Raw genomic sequence first — 22,420 nt, forward strand, 5'->3', positions numbered from 1 at the left:
CAAAAATATTAGTCCTATCAACTTTTCGTTTTCTGTACATCCTTGACCCAAACTACGTAAGCATACCAAAAGGCAAATGTCAGCTTTTAAAGACATACACATGTATGCACACAGGGCCCACTTGGCTATTATAATATAGCTAAACCTTAAAGCAGAGGTCTCAAAGTGGGGGCCATTGAACATTGTTGAGCTTCCCTTGAATCATGTAACCATTGTTATACAACTTGAGATTATAGCAATGTTTTCTTTGCATGTGACACAGGTAGCAGCTGCCACATTAGTCTTAATGGATTTACCCTTACTTCATCATGATTTTGACATTTTGAAATATTTACAATACTGATATTTGTGATCAAGCCATCATCATCCAGATTGATCATGTCCTTCACCTCAACTCTGTTGCAGTCCATAACCTGAAGTGTCGAGTGTGTGGAGCTCAGTTTGAGACTAAGCGGGGGCTGTCCAGTCATGCCCGTTCTCACTTGCGCCAACTGGGAATCACGATTTCAGAGAGTAGCGGGGCACCCATTGCCCTCCTCTACCAGATTGCTAAGGAGCGCAACCTAGATGGCAAATTAGGCTCACCCCTTCAGGATCCCGCGTCAGCCAACAACTCCTCCTCACCTCGCAAAGATGAAGACTTAGAAGACGAAGACGACATGGACCTGGACGAGAAGCTGATCCCACTCTCTCTCCTCACCAAAGCAGCAAAAGCAGTACCGCCGTCCTCTTCCTCTTCCTCCACGCCCACACCTTCTCCTGGTGGGTCTCCACCTCCGATTCATTCAGGCTCTCCATCTGCAGTGGTGAGAAAAGCCCCCATTTCTTCTCTCCTGCCTGTGTCTTCTCCCTTACGCTCCCCAGAACACAAGGCGGGAGGAATGAAAAGCTTAACCTCTAATGTTACCAAACCCATCTGGGCACCACAGGAGGATGATGCTCCTCTCAACCTCAGTAAGTGTAACTTGGCAATTATGCAGTAACAGAATTACAGTCAGAGCCAATTTTTAATTATGAGCTTAAGTATTGTCAGATTTTACTGTCCTTGTTATCAGTTACCATGAAATTGCCCAACTGTTCTCTCACATTACCTCAGTCAAAAGCTGCATTGTTCCACTGACTGTGTAACATTGTATGTGTTGCTTTTTGGATGTAGAGTTTTCTAAGTCAGTCCTTTGTATTTTTTACTATTGAGCAGCGCTGGAGATGGAAGCAGACAAGGACATTGTTTGCCAACTGTGTGGGGCCTGGTTTGAGACACGGAAGGGACTATCCAGCCATGCACGAGCCCACCTGCGACACTTTGGAGTGGAGTACTCTGAATCCAAGGGCTCACCCATTGACCTCCTCAACCACCTCATTGACACTGATGACTTCAAGCACAAAGCCAATGAATTACAGCTTGAGAGCCACGTAGAGACTCACACCCTCTCCCCAGCCAAGCAATCTCACACAACTCTTTCATCATCTTTGTCTTCGTCCCTCCTCTATAAGATGACCACATGTGACATTGGGTCGACATCCAAAGCTACCTCTTCCACTGCCTCATCTTTGCTTGGTCCATCAGCTAAGCGCCCCAAGTCCTCTTCCATGCAGGTCTTCCGCTTGAGTAGTGGGGAGCTCATGGCTCTTCCCCACAGTGAGTGTTACTCTACGACAATGATGGTTTAAGCTCATGTCACATTGAAAGGCTTTGACAATTATAACTTTTAATGCAGTGTATAACACTTTTTCTGTTTGGTTGATAGTCCATCATTGTCCACTTTCCTGATCTTTTAGGTGACCCTCCAAAGGAAATAGGCTGTGAGTACTGCGGGGAATACTTTGAGAATCGTAAAGGTCTCTCCAGCCACGCCCGCTCACACTTGCGCCAGATGGGCATTACAGAATGGTCTGTCAATGGTTCCCCAATAGACACCCTAAGGGAGATCATGACAAGACGGGGTCTGCCTAGTGCCATTCCTGCAAAAGCTCTCAGAACTCCACCTCCATCTTCTCCAGGACCCCCTCGATCCCCTCTGTCATCGTCGTCTTCTCCGTCTGCTTCAGTCCTCAATCGTGTCCCCTTTGCCTTTGCCCGCCCATCTAGCCCTCAGCCTGTAGTGTCAAAGTCCAGCTCAGTGCCACCTCCAACCACTTCCAGTGGGCTGATCCTCAAACTGAAGCCGGAGCCAGTACAACTGGAAGTGACTGCGCCTGCAACAGTCGGGAGATCCACAGGGTTCTCTGCACAATCTCATAACTCCAGCTGGAACAGCTCTGACAGTGTGTTCCCCCTCAATCTGGGTAATTTTGGAAGAATCTTTTAATATGTCTCTTAAATCTTGTCTGTAGAGCTTATTTATAACTTTAAAAGAATAATTACAAACTCGGTGGAAATATGGTGTAACAATAAAATTAAGTGAAGAATGATGAGGGCTAAAAATTCAAAAAAGGGGAAAAATGCACAACTTTTACATGATGTAAGTAAAACTGAATAACTAAAACCTTTCCAATTTTAACGGACTACAGTTTCAGTTTTTGTGTCCTATAAGGGTGTTTTTGTCTTCAATCTGAAAGTGGGCATTAGGACCTTTTGCGGCTGTGGTAAACCTGGTGTCCTTGGAACATTATGTTCTTTTATGAAAACAATATTTGTTTGCACCAATGGGTTCCCTCTTCCCCAAATTGTAAACTGGAGAATGAGTCCTTTTCAATCATTGGCCTCAGATATACACCCACATTAACCTGGTTGGGTGTCGTACGCCTTCAAGAATACTTTTGGTTTCACTGAATAAAATTGTAGGACGGGTCTCTTTGGTCAGCATTTGAACTGACAGACATCACGGAACGCGTTCTTGCAGGATGTCCTCAAAACACTTTTAGATTCCAGAAAATCAGTTCATTATGGGGTCAAAGAGGTTATGAGTCATGTGATCAATGTATATGGTGATGCCAGTACCTTTACAGCACAATGAAGGTCAAAATCTTTAGATTCCTGGTGGTTCCAAGTTAACTGTATGGTTGAGACCTGCATACTAACTAGTGAACAAAGGCAACAATCGGATGTCTTTGGTACTTGGTCTCTCTGGAGAATCTTCAGGTACTGCTGGATGGACTTTGTGTTAAATGAGCAGTTACTTGGGGAGACCAAGTAACCTGTATTATTTACAGTGGGATCAGTTATAACTGTAGCTTGTGGTGCATTTCCCTGGGCCTAATCCAGCACGTGTTCCTCTGTGCTGTAGACCCTAGTAACTTGAGGAGGCCAAGGGGATATCCACGTATCACCTGGCTGTGGTAGATACAACGTGGCTACTTTCAAGAGATGAGAATGGACAGCTGGACTGTCTGGGTGGTTGTCAATCTAAATCAGAGGTAGTTCTTTAGGGTGGTGGATGTGCATCCCTTCTAGAACTCCACTGTCACACTTAAAGTTGAGCAAAACAAATAAATGGTTCATATGCAAAACTCACAAATTTTTTGCTGAGGCCAACTTGTACTTGTCTGCTAAGGTAACAGTCAGTGTGCAAAATATTAAAGAATTTTAACAGACCATTTTCATTTGAAGCATTTTCCCTTAAATCCCCATTTTAAATTATATTTTTTCTCCATTTTAAAAAATGTGTTTTGCATTAGAACCCTTCAAATGTTTTTAGTTTCTTAAATACATTCACAAAGCTTTCCATTCTAATTGTACAAACACCCTTTACTGGGGATCGTTATGTGCATATTTGAATCCAACCAGCAATGTTAACAGTTTTAATACACCTACTTTGTGTCCATTAATCTATGTGGAGTCTAACCTTGCTTTATTTTCTTTTTTGTTGTTGTGTTTTCTTAGCTGTGTCCCATCAGTCAGAGCCTACGAGGGACATTCGCTGTGAGTTCTGTGGGGAATACTTTGAGAATCGTAAAGGCCTCTCTAGCCATGCCCGCTCCCACCTGCGACAGATGGGCATTACACAGTGGTCTGTCAATGGGTCACCTATTGATACCTTGAGGGAGGTAATGCGCAAGAAAGGGTTAAGCACCTCCTCTAGGTCAGACCAGGGAGTGAAGAAGGAGTCGGGTCAAGGAGCCAACAGTCCTTCATGGGAGCGCCTTGGCAGCTCAGACGGATTGGGCATTGCAGGTTACCAGTCCTCCAGATTCCGTAAATCATCTCTCACTTTGTTGCACTCAGGCTCGAGGTTCCATAAGCAGAGCTTGGGTTCAGCAGGAACCTCAGTACCCTCAGCTCCAGGAAAGTTTTTCAGAATGTCCCCATTGGGGAAGAGGATTCTTTCTGAGGAGGGATCCACAGTGGAGTCTACCCACTCATCACCAAATCAGCTTAAGACTTTCTCATCTTCATCTAATGACGTCTCATTTAGAAGAAAGGTTTCGCCGGACAAACATGCACACCAGGGTATGTTTATGTTTTTATAATCTCATCTTGTCCTTAGCTTCAATAATTTCTTTTGTTTTATTATTCCTGCCTTCGTGTATTTTCCAGATCCAAGCTGTGAGCTCTGTGGATTCTTCTTTGAGAACCGTAAGGCTCTGGCCAGCCATGCACGAGCCCACCTCAGGCAGTTTGGCGTCACAGAGTGGTGTGTAAATGGATCACCTATTGAAACACTTAGTGCTTGGATTCGCAGCAGGCCTCAGAAGGTGGTGGAGATGCACCGTAGCTACATGCAGGGTAACCGCTCCATCCATAAAAAGGTGAGATGTAGTCAGGTTCTTTTACTGTGGAGGTTCTTCTTCTTCTTCATTATTTTAGCAGAGGAACCTTTTGAGTTAAATTGAACCTTTTCTTTCTCAACTTGGATTAATATGTGTTCTGAAACTCCAAATTCCATGGTTGCAAGTGAATTTTTCTTAAAAGAAGCAGGGCTGCAACTTAGAATTATCCTAATGGATTAATCTGTTGATTATTTTCTTGATTAATCAATTAGTTGTTTGGTCCAGAAAATGGTGAAAAATGTGTCTCCCAATACCCAACAAGCCATTAAATGTCTTGTTTTGTCTACAACCCAAAGATATTCAGTTTATTGTCTGAGGAGGAAATAAATTAGTAATGAAACCAGAAAATATTCACATTGACAGCATCATTTCTCACAAAGTAAAGAAATAACAGCTACATACAATTGCAGACCATGTGAATACACTGTAGATTACATTTCTTACAGTATCTTTAGATCTGCATCATGTTCTGATGACTCCGTCGGTGGCATTTGGTGACTTGGAAAGCTTCAGACGAGTTGTCTAACAGCTTGGCTCCTGACTGTGTAGATCTCGTGTCTTTACACTAAGCAAAAATCATCGTCTGTACAGATACCAGAGCAAGTCGGGTATTGACTTGATAGTTACCATGGTAACCAAGGTGGCTCGCAGCTTATGTTTCATCTTCAGATAAATTATAGCATTCTATTGGTAGAAGAGAAAGTATTTTTCAGCCCCTCCTGAATTAGTTTCTGGTGCATTTACGTCACTGTCACTCATTTTGTTGGAGCGGAGATGTGACACACATACAGAATGGTTGGATTGTAAAATGTCTTTGTTGTCATATTGAGAAGGCTGTCTGGCTCGAATTCAATGTACCAGGTAGAGACTGAGAAATGGTATTACAACCATTACATTAGATTCACCCTATCTGCTATTTTGATAGCAGTTTGAACATATTGTTTTTTTTTAATGAAAGACTGAATTTTTACATAAATAATGAATGTTTATGAGTGCAATGTGTTAAAATTAGGTTAGGGAATATTTTCATGTGGTGAAAGAGGGAACATTCCATCGTTCACCACATGAAAATATTCTTTCCATTGCACAAATGGAAAACCTTCATTATTTGTTTTATATGACACCGTGCTTTGATACTTTACTTAAAATTAGACAGGTGTTTCTTCTCAGAGCAGGGATCAGAGGGCAGTGGGACCCAACAGTTCACTCTGCCCTGCAGGCGACTCGGTGACGCACCACTGAGTTCAAGGAGAATTGCTGAGGACCTTAGTGGTGTGTGTGAAGTCTGCAGAAAATTGTCCAATTCTTCACCTGACAGCACTTGAACAGCTGCTAAAGATGTCCTTGCCAACAATGTTGCTGTTGGATTTAGCCTCCTCATATCATGGAAGCTTTTCTTATTTTACAGAAATCTGTTGAAGGCGTGCAAAAGAACAAAATGTATAGGATAAACATATACGGTACGTGATGTCACTCATACAGACGGACAAATAATGAATGTCACGTGACATACGATCCACCAATTAAATTACAAGGATCTATTTGGGTGTCATAAATTCTGATTATCCATGCTTCTATGTCCACTTCAGTAATCATCACTTCATTAATCGCCATATCTCGGGACTTGCTGGTTGTATATAATTTAAAAAAAAATCTTTATTCCAGAGCACGGTCTTTCAGTTTGAGAGCATGACTTACTGATTTCACATTCAGATTTGCTTTCCCTCAAAATCTTACCCTTTTACCCTTGAGCTAAATTAGCTCCTGTTTGTGCCTCAGTTTGATCTGTTTTGACTGTAACAGTGTGTTTGCACACAGATATATTGCTGCTTGCACAGATTTCCAGCTTCAGCTCTTCTCACACTTGGACTGTTTCTGTGCACTTATCAAACGTCTGTTCACGGATATCTCCTTTGCTGGCACTTTTTTGTTTGTTTTAGTGCAACAACTCTGTCAATTCTCCAACCAATAGAATGCCAGAAATAATCCTCGCCCCTTGACACAAGTGTGTGTGTGTGTGTGTGGTGTGTATGTATGTATGTATGTATATATATAAAACACACACACGCGCGCACATTGAATGGATGAAAGAACAATGATATGCTAGCAGAAGTACCCGTCAACGCACAGGTGAAGCGCATTTGTCAAATTGTAAGCATTTTTCATTGGAATCAACACAACAGTTTTAGGCTATAAATAAACAACAGTGCTGTTGTTCAGTCTTTTAAACTGCTTTATGATTGTGCCAGAACTATCAGACCTGTGCTATTTCCTAATAGAGCTCAACAGTGGTCATGTGGTTATCCTCAGATAAACACATAGAAGTAATTTTATTTGTATTAATTCACAAGTGTGAAGTTTATTCTTAGACTGGCTGGCTTTACCAAGGTGAGCCCTTTAAAGCAGTGATTTATGGTCATTGTAATCGTTCATGTGTCTTGAAAATGTTGCCTTTAGAAGTCGCTCATATCACATAGCGCTGCTAATGGCTAACATTAGCAAGACTGAATGGCTTCTTTGTGAGCATTTTATTCCAAATTTCTGTAATAATATGGCTTGGTGTGCAGTTAATTGGCCTAATGGATTATCTAAGAAGTGTGTGCTGCAGTTTTTCCATAGAGAGTGCCGCCTCCGCCGCAGACAGACGTACAGAGACACGCAGACACGTAAGGTGCTTCACATACAGGATCCAAAAACTCATATTTAGTACGCTTGCAGATTGTTGGCCAGCTTTGGTCACTTTCACAGATATTCATCCCGAAAAGTCACTTTTGAGACTTTGAGAGTTGTGCAAAGATCACAGTTTATCACAAATATGATCTAGCGTGTGCTTTGATGATCTAACGCACTGGTCAAATCAAAGTCATCTGCCTTGGCTGAATATCAAGAAGAGGAGATTTTGGGTTTAAATTACTTGAAGATTATATTTGACCAAACTGAACATTTTTTCCCTTGCAAATGATTGAAAATTCCTGGTATAACTTTTGGAAAGACCCCCCCCCCCACATTGGTTCAGTGATGCATCAGTATAACCGTTTCATTGAGGAATGTAAAGAATTACTGCATTATCTTATGGCAATATACTGAAATGCAGAAGTGAAATGGTTCTGCTTGTTGGCATTAATTTGACACTAAAATAAGGGTTATACACAGGCATGTACATAACTGGTACTCATGGTGCTTGCACTTGCTAAAAATAAATGATGTGCAGCAGAAAACACAAGAAAAGCAATGACGATTGTCGGAAAAGCATTTCCCTCTGCTATGCATCAATGATGATTAGCACACACGAGCACAATGAGTACCAGTTATGTGCACCTCTGGTTATACATCAGTCTGAAAATATGTTTGGGTGCAGCTTTGGGGGTGTTCTATGAAAGGGAGAAAAAAATTGTCTGGTTTATGGTTAAATGTCGAGCATGTTTATGAATACTCCGAAATTAGTTGATTTTGGAGTATTCACATGACAAGTACAGTGAGTTGCTTTTAAACAACACAAGTTATTCCTTTCCCTTTTTTGGATGGTACAGCTTTTTCTGCAAAACCGTCTTTCATAATAATCCCTTGCCTTTCTTCTGCACTGACCCGACATTTGCGTCTCATAATGAATTCTGAGTGCTACTTTTGAAATCAAAAGTCATTGTGCATTTACTATGGAGTACTGTGAACCCAAAAGCTCTCCAATCAACCTTCTAAACCAGCTCACTGATGCCGCAGACTCCAAGCAAATGAACAATCTCATCTTCCAAGACCAACTGGGCTCCTAAATAGTTGATGTGCACTAAGAAGCCCAGCAGTTAATGGCATGGTTTGATACATTAGAGTACTTCAAGTGATAAAGGTCAGTTATTTTAACTATATGCATTGCCCACTGACATCAGGAAAAATGCCCAAATTTATTAAAGGATGATTGGCATCATCTACTGTGCATGTTGTCTTTGTAACCATATTAAACCAAATTAATTGTTATGAGTCATACAACAGCACATTGTAGTAGCAATTTATTAGCAGCCCACATGTCTATATTTTACTCAGTGCTGACAGGATCACTCGTTTCTTTCCTTTGCTCTGCCTTCTTCCAGAAGAGCAGCTCTCCTCTTTCTCTGTCGATGGATTCTGATCATGTCCTCCCCATTTCATCGCAGAAGACCTCCTCTTCTTCCTCTCAGTGGTCATCTTCTACGGTTGCAAACCTGGTGCGGTCAGCGAACCATGACATCAATCAGAGCTCTTCCAAGACAGGGGACCGTGAAGCAGGTACAGAGTCACAGGCCCCACTCTCCAGGGCCGACTACGGACGTCCAGGTTCATCGCAGCTCTCTGGGGTCCTCCCGCTTCAAGCACAGGTAGCGCGGAGTGAGCTTAACGTCCGTCTACCAAGAGGTACGTGATGTTATAGCATATTTTACTCAGATATGCAGATATTATGGTGCAGGATTGGTTATACAATTTACATGAACCTAAGTGAATGTTTCTATTACAAACTGCAAATGTACTATTAGAGTCTATAAATAATTTGTAGGGTCAGAGTTGTAAGGTCATATTAGTTATACAACCCCTGGCAAAAATTATGGAATCACCGGCCTCGGAGGATGTTCATTCAGTTGTTTAATTTTGTAGAAAAAAAGGCGATCACAGACATGACACAAAACTAAAGTCATTTCAAATGGCAACTTTCTGGCTTTAAGAAACACTATAAGAAATCAGGAAAACAAATTGTGGCAGTCAGTAACGGTTACTTTTTTAGACCAAGCAGAGGGAAAAAAATACGGAATCACTCAATTCTGAGGAAAAAATTATGGAATCACCCTGTAAATTTTCATCCCCAAAACTAACACCTGCATCAAATCAGATCTGCTCGTTAGTCTGCATCTAAAAAGGAGTGATCACACCTTGGAGAGCTGCTGCACCAAGTGGACTGACATGAATCATGGCTCCAACACGAGAGATGTCAATTGAAACAAAGGAGAGGATTATCAAACTCTTAAAAGAGGGTAAATCATCACGCAATGTTGCAAAAGATGTTGGTTGTTCACAGTCAGCTGTGTCTAAACTCTGAACCAAATACAAACAACATGGGAAGGTTGTTAAAGGCAAACATACTGGTAGACCAAGGAAGACATCAAAGCGTCAAGACAGAAAACTTAAAGCAGTATGTCTCAAAAATCAAAAATGCACAACAAAACAAATGAGGAACGAATAGGAGGAAACTGGAGTCAACGTCTGTGACCGAACTGTAAAAAACCGCCTAAAGGAAATGGGATTTACATACAGAAAAGCTAAACGAAAGCCATCATTAACACCTAAACAGAAAAAAACAAGGTTACAATGGGCTAAGGAAAAGCAATCGTGGACTGTGGATGACTGCATGAAAGTCATATTCAGTGATGAATCTCAAATCTGTATTGGGCAAGGTGATGATGCTGGAACTTTTGTTTGGTGCCGTTCCAATGAGATTTATAAAGATGACTGCCTGAAGAGAACATGTAAATTTCCACAGTCATTGATGATATGGGGCTGCATGTCAGGTAAAGGCACTGGGGAGATGGCTGTCATTACATCATCAATAAATGCACAAGTTTACGTTGATATTTTGGACACTTTCTCAGGCATGGACTTAATGAGTGACAAACAGTACTCATCAGTCTGGCTCCAACTTTCTCTGATTGCTGTTGCCAGATCAGCTTTGCAGGTTGGAGCCTTGTCATGGACCATTTTCTTCAACTTCCACCAAAGATTTTCAATTGGATTAAGATCCGGACTATTTGCAGGCCATGACATTGACCCTGTGTGTCTTTTTGCAAGGAATGTTTTCGCAGTTTTTGCTCTATGGCAAGATGCATTATCATCTTGAAAAATGATTTCATCATCCACAAACATCCTTTCAATTGATGGGATAAGAAAAGTGTCCAAAATATCAACGTAAACCTGTGCATTTATTGATGATGTAATGTAATGACAGCCATCTCCCCAGTGCCTTTACCTGACATGCAGCCCCATATCATCAATGACTGTGGAAATTTACATGTTCTCTTCAGGCAGTCATCTTTATAAATCTCATTGGAACGACACCAAACAAAAGTTCCAGCATCATCACCTTGCCCAATGCAGATTCAAGATTCATCACTGAATATGACTTTCATCCAGTCATCCACAGTCCACGATTGCTTTTCCTTAGCCCATTGTAACCTTGTTTTTTTCTGTTTAGGTGTTAATGATGGCTTTCGTTTAGCTTTTCTGTATGTAAATCCCATTTCCTTTAGGCGGTTTCTTACAGTTCGGTCACAGACGTTGACTCCAGTTTCCTCCCATTCGTTCCTCATTTGTTTTGTTGTGCATTTTCGATTTTTGAGACATATTGCTTTATGTTTTCTGTCTTAACGCTTTGATGTCTTCCTTGGTCTACCAGTATGTTTGCCTTTAACAACCTTCCCATGTTGTTTGTATTTGGTCCAGAGTTTAGACACAGCTGACTGTGAACAACCAACATCTTTTGCAACATTGCGTGATGATTTACCCTCTTTTAAGAGTTTGATAATCCTCTCCTTTGTTTCAATTGACATCTCTCGTGTTGGAGCCATGATTCATGTCAGTCCACTTGGTGCAACAGCTCTCCATGGTGTGATCACTCCTTTTTAGATGCAGACTAACGAGCAGATCTGATTTGATGCAGGTGTTAGTTTTGGGGATGAAAATTTACAGGGTGATTCCATAATTTATTCCTCAGAATTGAGTGAGTCCATATTTTTTCCCTCTGCTTGGTCTAAAAAAGTAACTGTTACTGACTGCCACAATTTTTTTTCCTGATTTCTTATAGTGTTTCTTAAAGCCAGAAAGTTGCCATTTGAAATGACTTTAGTTTTGTGTCATGTCTGTGATCTGCTTTTTTTTCTACAAAATTAAACAACTGAATGAACATCCTCCGAGGCCGGTGATTCCATAATTATTGCCAGGGGTTGTATATCGTGCAGCACAATTTATTGTGATAGTCCTAATTATGACAACATGTATCAAAACATGTAGGTCTGACTAATTTGTCACAAAGGTTTTGACAACCAGTTAATTATTATTGCCAGAGGTTGTATTAGCACTCTGACTCAACAGCAAATGAAGCTGGGTCCACAAAACGTGGCATGCGAGGTGAACCTGCACCCTCCAGCTGGGCTTTGGGGCAGCTGGTGGATGCTCTGTGGAATCATCTCTGTCTTTGCATGGTTGACAAATCTTGTTGTACTTTTTTACTTATTTTGTTATTGGTAGTATGGCCAAAGCAGATGGTCATCCCACTGAGTCTGGACTGCTTGAGAGTTCTTCCTATAGTAAAAAAAAAGTCTGAGGGAGTTTTTCCTTTTCACTGTTGCTAGTGTACTTGCTCACAGTGGTGGTGGTGGGTGGGGGGTTAGGCCTTAAACCCCTGTCACACATATGCCAGTTGAGGCCGAATTGCATCAGAATGACACATCCGGCTACAGTCGAGAAGTGTTGAGGTGCAGTCTGAAGACGGACGGACAGCAGTCTCAGAGCAGTCTACATATTTGGTCCCATTTGCTCGGCTGTCCCGAGTGTGTTGCACAATTCAAAACACTCTTGGCGCCATCATGATGGGACACACATCTGATGGTGGTCTATAGGCAGTTTTTGCGTCATCTGATGGCAGTCTACGTATTCTAAAGGCATCGAAACATCATCTGAAACGATCTGATCGCGGTTGATTGAGCTCTGAGATCGATTGGTAACAGCAAAGCCCGCTGGCATGTTGTGCCACGTATGTCCACCTCTACTGGACCCTGGCCAGGGAGGTCAAAGGAAATGTTAATATGTAACAACATGTAACAGCGCGCAATCAAACCGAAAGCACCGTGTGCCACTGCAGGTCAACATTGCCCAGTGCACGCTGCAACAGATCTGAACGGGTTGTTATATCCATTATGTCCTTACAGTACAGATACAGTTCCATTCCCTCCCATGGGTGAGATAATTTGAAATATTGCGTCATAGCCGTTACACCACGGGTAGGTGAGCTGTGCTGCGTCATAGCGCACGTCAGAATGTTAAGATGCGTATCATGTACGCTGAAATGACCACAAGTAAAGGAAAAAGAAAATGGTGGATTGGCAAAAAAAAAAAAAGAGAAAAGTTCACTGGTTGCGTCTGAAGAATGTTGCGCACATGGGGAAAGTTGGTGCACTGTCAGCACAGTTCAGCAGCAGTTACAAGGTCCAGCCGGACAAATAAAGTCTAGCAATGCAAGTGTATCAAACACCTAAAGAGATTTTTGCCGGACTGTGCAACAGCAGGTGATCACTGACAATTGTCATCCTTTTATGCGCGTACCCTGGGTGGACAGCTCCTGGGCTTGCGCACACACGTGTGCACCATGTGCGCACAAGGAGCAGCCCATTCAGCCATCATGAACACACATACAAGCAGCTGAATGAACACTTCGGTCACACATTTGCATGCCGGTTTGATCATCTGTTCTACGCACGCACGCACAGCGGCTTGTTCAGCCATTATGAATACACACACGCAGCTGAGTGACCATTTCATCTGGCCACACACTTGCATGCTGTTTGTTTCACCTGTTCTACGCACGCAAATGTGCCCACTCCATCATCTGCCAGCGGACCCTCCTCCTGAAGAGAGATCAGTTTAGTGCTATGAATGTGAGGACGAGCAAAGATGTAATTGCGTGGGTTACAGCTACAATGTTGGTGGCGTCTGACAACAGTCACGGCTGACCACACCTCTATCCCTCCTGACTACATCCGGATTATGGCTATTCTTGCTGTGTGTGATGGGGGGATTACCCTTGTGAAGTTGCTTGGGGTGACGTTTGTTGTGATTTGGTGCTGTATATATGAATTGATATAAAATTGAAGTGCCCTGCGATAGACTGACAGCCTGTCTAGAGTGTACCCTGCCTCTCACCCAGTGCCTGCAGGGACAGGCTGCAGTCCCCCGCGACCCGATCTTGGATGAGCGGTTGAAGATGAGTGAATGAGTTATTGTAATTTCTAGACGACAGAGCGCACCTGAATATTAGCTGCACCCACCAATTTTAAAAAGAATAAAGAAATTGTACATAAATAGGCCACACTTGTCTATAAGCCGCGGGTCTCCACGTTGTACCATGAGATATTTACACAGAAAGATGTTAGACACAAAGATTTTTTAACTTTTAATTAAATACGTACCGTAAATGCTTTTTTATCCCTGAAGTGTTACATGTAAATATTGTCACGCACGTCATCCAGCGCATGTGCATGGTGTCTCTGCTCCACACGGAGAACTGAGTAATTTGAAGTTTTTCATGAGATTTCATCGCGTGCAGCAAGGATCGGATGGAGTCTGTGGTAAATGAGATGTTAATGATGCGCCGTGACTTTTTTGAGTTGTTGCGCCAAGACAGAGAACCGGTTTGGGGGGGGGGGGGGGCAGCAAAGGCTCCGCTCCGCTAACTGATCTGACGGCGCAAAGTGCCAGAGAGGGACTTTGCTTCACTAAAACAAACGGGTAAGACCTTATATTTACACTGTGTGTGAATTTACACCACATGAGAAGCGCAGCTAATAAATTGACAGCATCAATTGACCTATTTTGACTTATGATAAAGCCTGTAAAAATCCATAAATTAGCCGCATCATTGTAAAAGCCGCAGTGTTCAAAGCGTGTGAAAAACGTTGTGGCTAATAGTCCAGAAATTACGGTATATAGTCCAGTTTCACAAAGACATATGCTTGAAAGGACAACCAGTGGGCAAAGACCAGTGTCCTGACAAAACAAACCACATAACATTTCTGTAGTTCCAACATTCACCTCATGAAATATTCGTACCATTGAACTCATAAACATTTATTATTTGCATAATAGTTTTTACTTGTTGAAGTGTGAACTCCCTGCATTGGCAGCTGTGCTTGGCACTGAAATTACTCTCCTTCAAATTTGTCTGATTGAAAAAAGTGTTGACCTAAATTGACTCTGCAATAAGCAAGTTTTCCCAAATGAAATTATTGCTGTTTGTATGCTCGGCTGGCTTCAAGAAGAATATCTGACTGAGTTAGTCATCTGTGGCTCCCCATGCAGTCAATCATATGACACAAAGTCATCCCAGCAGCACTGGAAAGTATTTCAGTGCAGCTTCAGTTTGGACAAATTCTCTCTTTTTCTTCTTGTCAAGGTTTTGAGCGCCGGCCGTTGAAACATCCATCTTGCTCAGATGGAGGAGAGAGGGACAGTGGCCCCCCTAAAGTTCCCCGCACAAGCACCGTTCCTGCCCTGGTTCCAAAACCACCCGCTTACCCATTGGTCAAACTGGTGGGCAAGGTCTACACCCTGAAGTGCCGGTGAGTGTTTCTTTCTGAACGTGTGCTTCTCAGTGTAGTAACCTTGGACAGACTTAAGATTCTTGGCATAAGATTATTTTTAGTCAGAGGTATTACTGGAATTGCCTGGCAGAGTTTTAAGGAAGTTCCAACACGCCACATTTCCACCTCTTCAAGATTTTTTTGGTATCATGAATGAGTTAGTTCATAGGCCAGATAAATTGGTCACTGCCATCCAGGGTGACAAAATCTTTGTTATGGCATTTTGGTTAACTGTCTATAGGGATTTTAAAAAGATGATAGCCATCCCAGGGTGGCTTTAGTTGCCAGGTAGGGTTTAATTAAGGATTACACAGGTGTCAAAATTTAAAAGTTCTCCTATCAAATTGAAAAGTATACAGCATTATTTCTCTGATCATAGGGATTCCAAAATTGAATGTTAAGGAATTATCATAGTAAAACAGTAAAAATGTGACAGAGGTCAATTTCAGTTTGCACAGGGGCAAATAGTTAAAGTTGCTCCAATTTTGGTAAAAAGTGATGTAGATTATTGGTTGATTGATAGACAGCTTGAGGTTGTGTCTGATCTTTTGAGGACTGTGTACTGTACTGTCCTGGTGAAAAAAGAGCAGAGCCAGAAGGTGAGACTCTTGATTTACATCTACACGCCTATCTCACCCATAGTCATGAACTTTGGGTAATGACAGAAAAAACAAGGCCAGGGATAAAAGCGATGGAAATGACATTCCTCTGTCGGGTATCTGGACTTACACTCTGAGACAGGGTTAGAAGCTTGAATGTCTAGGAGGGACTCTGACCAGAGCCGCTGTCTTTTCACATTAAAAGGAGCCAGCTGAGGTGGGCGGGCACTTGTTGAGGATAACCCCTAGTTGTCTCCCTTGGGAGGTCAGGTCTTCAAGGCATGTCCAACTGGGAGGTGGCTCATGGGAAGACCCAGGACATACTGGATGCGTTATATTTCCCAAATGGCTTGGGAAAGTCTTGGGATCCCCCAGGAAGAGTTAGAGGACTTGGCCAAGGATAGAAAAGTGTGGGATGAGGTGTTTGCTCTCCCGCCACCTAAGCAGCAGAATATGAATGAATAAAATTATTGGTTGAGCTAAGATTAATAAATGAAATAGTCTTGACTGTGGTGAATGCTTGGTCTCCAAAGTAACACCCAAACAAGGTCAATATCTATTGGATTCTATATATGTATAGCCACACACTCCCAATGCAAGCATAAACACAGTAAAACAATGCAGATACAGATTCTTTATTGCCATTGTAACAGGTACAAGAAAAGGTAAGGTGCAAGTCTTTCAGTGCCAATAATCCTGAGTAAATTATGCGCAGACTTTAGAGATAGATTAGATTAGACAGAACTTTATTGATCCCTAGGGAAGACTCCCTCAGGGAAATTGAAGTTCCAGCAGCATTGTATAGCAACAGTTTGCAAATATATGTCCAAAGCGCAAAATTAAAAAAGAACAAAATAAGTATGTAGATATTGTGGATATTTCAGTGGCAGTGGATATTGCACATAAACAAATAATGCACTCATTTCAGTTGTGGCATGTGACATGGCTGTTTTGTTCCAGCAGCATTCATAGCTCCAACAGCAGTTGGGTAGAAACTGTTTTTCACTCTATTTGTACTGGCTTTAACGGCCCTGTACCGTCTGCCTGATGGCAGTAGCTGAAACAGAGAGTGCCCAGGGTGGGATGAGCCCTTTAGGATGGTGTTGGCTCTCCTGAGACAGTAAGAGCCATGAAGGCCCTCCAGTGTGGGTAGAGGGCACCCAATGATCATCTCTGCCATTTGGTAACCCTCTGAAGCTCTTTCCTGTTTGCCACCGTGCAGTTGGCAAACCACGTACAGAGGCAGGATATGAGAATGTTCTCCATGGTGGAGCAGTAAAAAGACACAAGCGATCTTTGGTTTGTTATTTTTTTCTGAGGATTCTAAGAAAGTGGAGTCTTTGTTGTGCCTTCTTTACCAACTGTGTGGTGTTTCTGTCCTAGATCAGTTTCTCCTCTATGTGGACTCCCAGGAAATGGAAGTCCCTGATCCTTTCCACACAGGTCCCCAATCCCACCCCCACCCCCATAATAATGGACTAAATGTCTGTTTTGTTTCTCCTGAAGTCTATGATTAGCTCCTTGGTTTTGGATGTGTTCAGGAACAAGTTATTTTCTCTACACCACACCATCAGCTGTTCCACCTCATCCCAGTAGGTGGACTCATCTCCTCCAGTGATACAGCCTACCACTGTGGTGTCATCTGCATACTTAATGAAAGTGTTGCTGGTGTGGATAAGGGTACAGTCAGAGTTGTAGAGGGTGAAGAGCAACAGGCTCAGCATGCAGCCATGAGAGGAACCTTGTGCTGAGTGTGAGATCTGTGGATATGTGAAGGCCAATCCTGACACTCTGTGAGTGATCTGAAAGAAAGTCCTTAATGCAAAGACACATTGAATAAGATAGACAGAGGTTCAGCAGTTTCCTCACGAGGCCATGGGGGAGAATGATGTTGAATGCTGAACTACTGGACACCACAATTAGGTAGTCTATAGTTCAACGGGTGCTAAGGTTGTTAATTGTTCTTTGCCTATTTTCCACCACTGCCGTAGAAGGTGTGTTGGTGCCCCCGTATGTGGTAGCATTAATCGATGAATCTATAGACGCCATATCATGAGATTCCGTGTGGCTGTGCTTACGATGTCTATACTGCTCAGTGGAATGTGATATCCTCTTGCCAAGACGCCCTGTTGAATCGGCAGCACAGCGGTGCTGAGACGGCCACAGGAACAGCTTGTGGCTGTTGTGTGATGGCCGTTGGCTCAAATAGAGCTCATCCACCCTTTGACAGATCTTGTTGTTTGTACTGCTGTCATGCAGCACCCTCTTCAGCAGTATGAACCTGGTGAGGAAGCCAGTTTAGAAACCCACCATGCAGCATGTTGTACTGGAATACACTGCTATCAGTAGCATAGTCCACCTGGACTTGACCTGACATGGAATGGATTCTTTGATTATATGTTAGCCTGTAACATCATAACTAAGCATAACAGATGGTGCAAACTCTTACTTTTTAGAACCCCATTAACTCTCAATACCCCTAACATTCAGCCATAGATAGTCCATACTACACGATTTTGGAATAACTATAATTAGACAAACAATGCGGCATGATTGGAGTATTTTTTTTTTTTATTTGACACCCATATAATCTTTCATTGACTCCTATCTGGCTACAGCCAACAGCATGGGATGGTTATCATACATGACTATTACTCGGAGATACAGTGGGGTAAAAAAGTATTTAATCAGTCCCTGATTGTGCAAGTTCTCCTACTTAGAAAGATGAGAGAGGTCTGTAATTTTCAACAAAGGTACACTTCAACTGTGAGAGACAAAATGAGAAAAAATCCAGGAAATCACATAGTAGGATTTTTAAAGAATTTATTTGTAAATCATGGTGGAAAATAAGTATTTGGTCAATAACAAAAGTTCAGCTCAATACTTTCTAACATAATCTTTGTTGGCAATGACAGAGGTCAAATGTTTCCTGTAAGTCTTCATCAAGTTTGCACACACTGTAGCTGGTATTTTGGCCCATTCCTCCATGCAGATCTCCTCTAGAGCATCGCTGTTCTGGGGCTGTCGCTGGGCAGCATGGACTTTCAACTCCCTCAACAAATTTCCTATGGGGTTGATGTCTGGAGACAGGCTAGGCCACTCCAGGACCTTGCAATGCTTTTTACAGAGCCACTCCTTCGTTGTCCGAGCAGTGTGTTTGGGATCATTGTCTTGCTGGAAGACCCAGCCACGTTACATCTTCAATGCTCTCACTGGTGGAAGGAGGTTTTGGCTTAAAATCTCACGATGCATAGCCCCGTTCATTCTTCCCTTAACACAGATCAGTCATCCTGTCCCCTTTGCAGAAAAACAGCCCCAAAGCATGATGTTTCCACCCCCATGCTTTACAGTAGATATGGTGTCAAATCAGCATTCTTCTTCCTCCAAACATTACTAGTTGAGTTTTTACCAAAAAGTTCTATTTTGGTTTCATCTGACTACATTATATTCTCCCAATCCTCTTCTGGATCATCCATATGCTCTCTGGCAAACTTCATATGGGCCTGGACATGTACAGGCTTAAGCAGGGAGACACGCCTGGCACTGCAGGATTTGAGTCCCTCTCTGCATAGTGTGTAGCCTTTGTTACTTTGGTCCCAGCTCTCTGCAGGTTATTCATCAGGTCTCTCCGTGTAGTTCTGGAATTTTTGTTCACCGTTCTCATGATCATTTTGATCCCACAGGATGACATCTTGCGTGGAGCCCCAGATCGAGAGAGATTATCAATGGTCTTGTATGTCTTCCATTTTCTTACAATTCTCCCACAGTTGATTTATTCACACCAACCTGCTTCACTATTGTAGACTCACTCTTCCCAGCCTGGTGCACATCTACAATTTTCTTCCTGGTGGCCTTTGACAGCTCTTTGGTCTTGGCCATGCTTGAGTTGGGAGTCTGACTGTTTGAGGCTGTGGATAGGTGTCTTTTATACAGATAACGAGTTCCAACAGATGCCATTAATACAGGTAAGAGGTGGAGGACAGAAGAACTTCTTAAAGAAGTTACAGGTCTGTGAGAGCCAGAAATCTTGCTTGTTTGTGGGTGACCAAACACTTATTTTCCACCATAATTTACAAAGAAATTCTTTACAAATCCTACAATGTGATTTTCTGGATTTTTTTTTTTTCTCATTTTGTCTTTCACAGTTGAAGTGTACCTATGTTGAAAATTACAGGCCTCTCTCATATTTCTAAGTAGGAGAACTTGCACAATCAGGGACTGACTAAATACTTTTTTGCTCCACTGTATAAGTAAGTCCCTTCAGCTTCTCTCTTTTTTCCCCTCCACTCAGGGTCACCACAGTAGATCTGAGGTGGATCTGCATGTTGGTTTGGCACAAGTTTTACACCGGATGCCTTTCCTGACACAACTCCATATTACAGAATGGGCAGGGGTCAGGTCTGACCCAGGAACCTTCTGCACTGAAAACAAGCACCCTTAACCATTTGGCCATCACCCCTGTCCTTTTAGAGAATACAACCCCAATTCCAATGAAGATGGGACATTGTGTGAAATGTAAATAAAAACAGAATGCAATGATTTGCAAATCCTCTTCAACCTATATTCAGTTGAATACACCACAAAGACAAGATACTGAATTTAATGTTCAAACTGATACTTTTTTGTTTTTGTGCAAATCTTTGCTCATTTTGAAATGGATACCTACAACACATTTCAAAAAAGCTGGGACAGCAGCAACAAAAGACTGGGAAAGTTGATGAATGCTCAAAGAACACCTGTTTGGAACATTCCACAGGTGAACAGGTTAATTGGAAATTGGAAAAAGATGAGTGTCATGATTGGGTATAAAAGGAGCATCCCCAAAAGGCTCAGCCGTTCACAAGCAAAGATGGGGTGAGGATCACCACTTTATGAACAACTGCATGAAAAATAGTCCAACAGTTTAAGAAAAGTGTTTCTCAATGATCAATTGCAAGGAATTTAGGGGTTCCATCATCTACAGTCCATAACATAATCAGAAGATTCAGAGAATCGGGAGAACTTTCTCCATGTAAGGGGCAAGGCTGAAAACCAACATTGAATGCCCGTGACCTTTGATCCCTCAGGTAGCACTGCATTAAAACTGATATCATTGTGTAAAGGATGTTACTGCGTGGGCTCAGGAACACTTCAGAAAACCATTGTCAGTTAACACAGTTTGTCGCTAGTCAATGACGGGTAGTTTTGCCATCCTCTGAGGTAGTGGTACGCCCATTTTCAGGGCTGTGGTCCAAGGCCTAAGTGCTTAAATAGTTTCAGTTTGTAGTTTCACTTTGCATCACAGTAAACACAGACACTTTTTTCTGTCCATGTCAGATTCTGTGAGGTGGAGTTCCACGGTCCGCTGTCAGTGCAGGAAGACTGGATCCGACATCTTCAGCAGCACATCGTCAAGATGAACTACAACAAGCCAGCTGCGCTCAAAGCAGCCTCAACTGAGCCCACCTCCCTGGCTGACGACCTATCCCCAGGCCAGCCCTCTACTCCAGCCTCCACCTCTACCTCCAGTACCAGCTCCTCCACCCCGGTTGTAGTCCCCGTTGCGGTCACTCCTACTCCCAACAGCCACTCTCCCACGCCGCTGGCCGAGCGTGCTCCAACTGACACTGCCACAGAGACAGAACAGATCTCACAGGAGCAGCCCACCCTCACTGAAACCCCTGTTCCCCTCCCCACCCCAATAGTGTAACCTACATCAGTCTTCTGATTCCATCTTTTCCTCCTCCCTTCACTGTTTCTTTTATCTATTTTTATTCTTTTGGCCTTCAGAAAGCATTGTTAAGAAGCACTGTTCCTCCTCTAAAGAGCTCTCTGAGCCCCAAGCCCCTTTTAAACAGCTTTCTTGACTCTTATTAAGTCCTGTTACCATGGGAACGAAGCTCTCCTGGCTTATCTGTGCACGGCGGATTGGTGATTGCTGGAACTATCCAAGGTTACGAGGAGAGATGAACTCATGTTTTGTTTGTTTATACCGAATGTCCAGTTGTTGACGCAGATCGTTACTGTATCTTTCCTGCCATTCAGGGGTTAATGTAGCCCTTATCAAAGTTTAACCCTCCCTGCCTTGTCTACTACAGCGTTGACCCCTTTTTTCTTGTAAGCAGTGCGTTATTAAGACCTGCTGGGCTTTTATCAGTTCTCCCAAGCATATTTGAGTGAAAGTGTGTCCATTTTGATGGCCTGAGCAGCTCTTTAAAAGGTCCTGACTGAGATTAAATGATACCTTAATTTTTAATCATGCTAGTCTTGTGGTTGAGACTTTAAATGTGGTAAAATGTAGGGCCAGATTTACAAAGTATGGCAATTTTAAAAATAAATAAATAAAAATTCAGTGGGAGTGGCCAGCTCTACAGATAATTGGCTATGAAGAATGGGCGCATTTTTCAGTTCGTGCGCAACCAGTTGATTTTATGAGTGGACAACACAGTCTACCAAACAGCACCATAAATTAGCATAGAGTTGCAAACAAGCACTTGATGAGTCTGGGGGTAATCTACAGTTATGTTCAGAAGTATACATACACGCAAAATGGGCATGGCAGGTCAAGGCAATATTAGACTTCTAGTGATTTCTTTGCACTGTTCTTTTTCTGGAACTGAATGATTGTACAGCGCCACTTTTAAAAAATGGTGCACCCATCTTCTGAAATCAATGCAAGTTTAAAATTACACATAAAGGGTCAGAAATATACATGCCATCTATTAACCTACCATCCCTGGTTCTCAAGACCAGGTACCTAAGTGG

General features: G+C 42.5%; 1 protein-coding gene across 3 annotated transcripts in view; it reads left to right on the forward strand.

Moving 5' to 3' along the window:
- Positions 1-22,028, forward strand: part of si:ch211-194b1.1 (protein Wiz) — a 71,567-nt gene extending 49,539 nt beyond the window's left edge. For 2 of the 3 annotated variants that reach the window (XM_034191247.1, XM_034191245.1), the window contains exons 10-17: positions 406-954; positions 1,199-1,639; positions 1,780-2,286; positions 3,824-4,390; positions 4,478-4,689; positions 8,856-9,093; positions 14,891-15,056; positions 20,993-22,028. In XM_034191247.1, the coding sequence (XP_034047138.1) occupies positions 406-954; positions 1,199-1,639; positions 1,780-2,286; positions 3,824-4,390; positions 4,478-4,689; positions 8,856-9,093; positions 14,891-15,056; positions 20,993-21,365 (3,053 nt within the window). In that variant the 3' untranslated portion in view covers positions 21,366-22,028. The remainder of the gene's footprint in view (positions 1-405; positions 955-1,198; positions 1,640-1,779; positions 2,287-3,823; positions 4,391-4,477; positions 4,690-8,855; positions 9,094-14,890; positions 15,057-20,992) is intronic. The other variant, XM_034191246.1, reaches the window with a different exon arrangement.
- Positions 22,029-22,420: the final 392 nt, after the last annotated feature.

Source organism: Thalassophryne amazonica, chromosome 16, assembly GCF_902500255.1.
Source record: "Thalassophryne amazonica chromosome 16, fThaAma1.1, whole genome shotgun sequence".
In the NCBI taxonomy this organism is placed as follows: Eukaryota; Metazoa; Chordata; class Actinopteri; order Batrachoidiformes; family Batrachoididae; genus Thalassophryne; species Thalassophryne amazonica.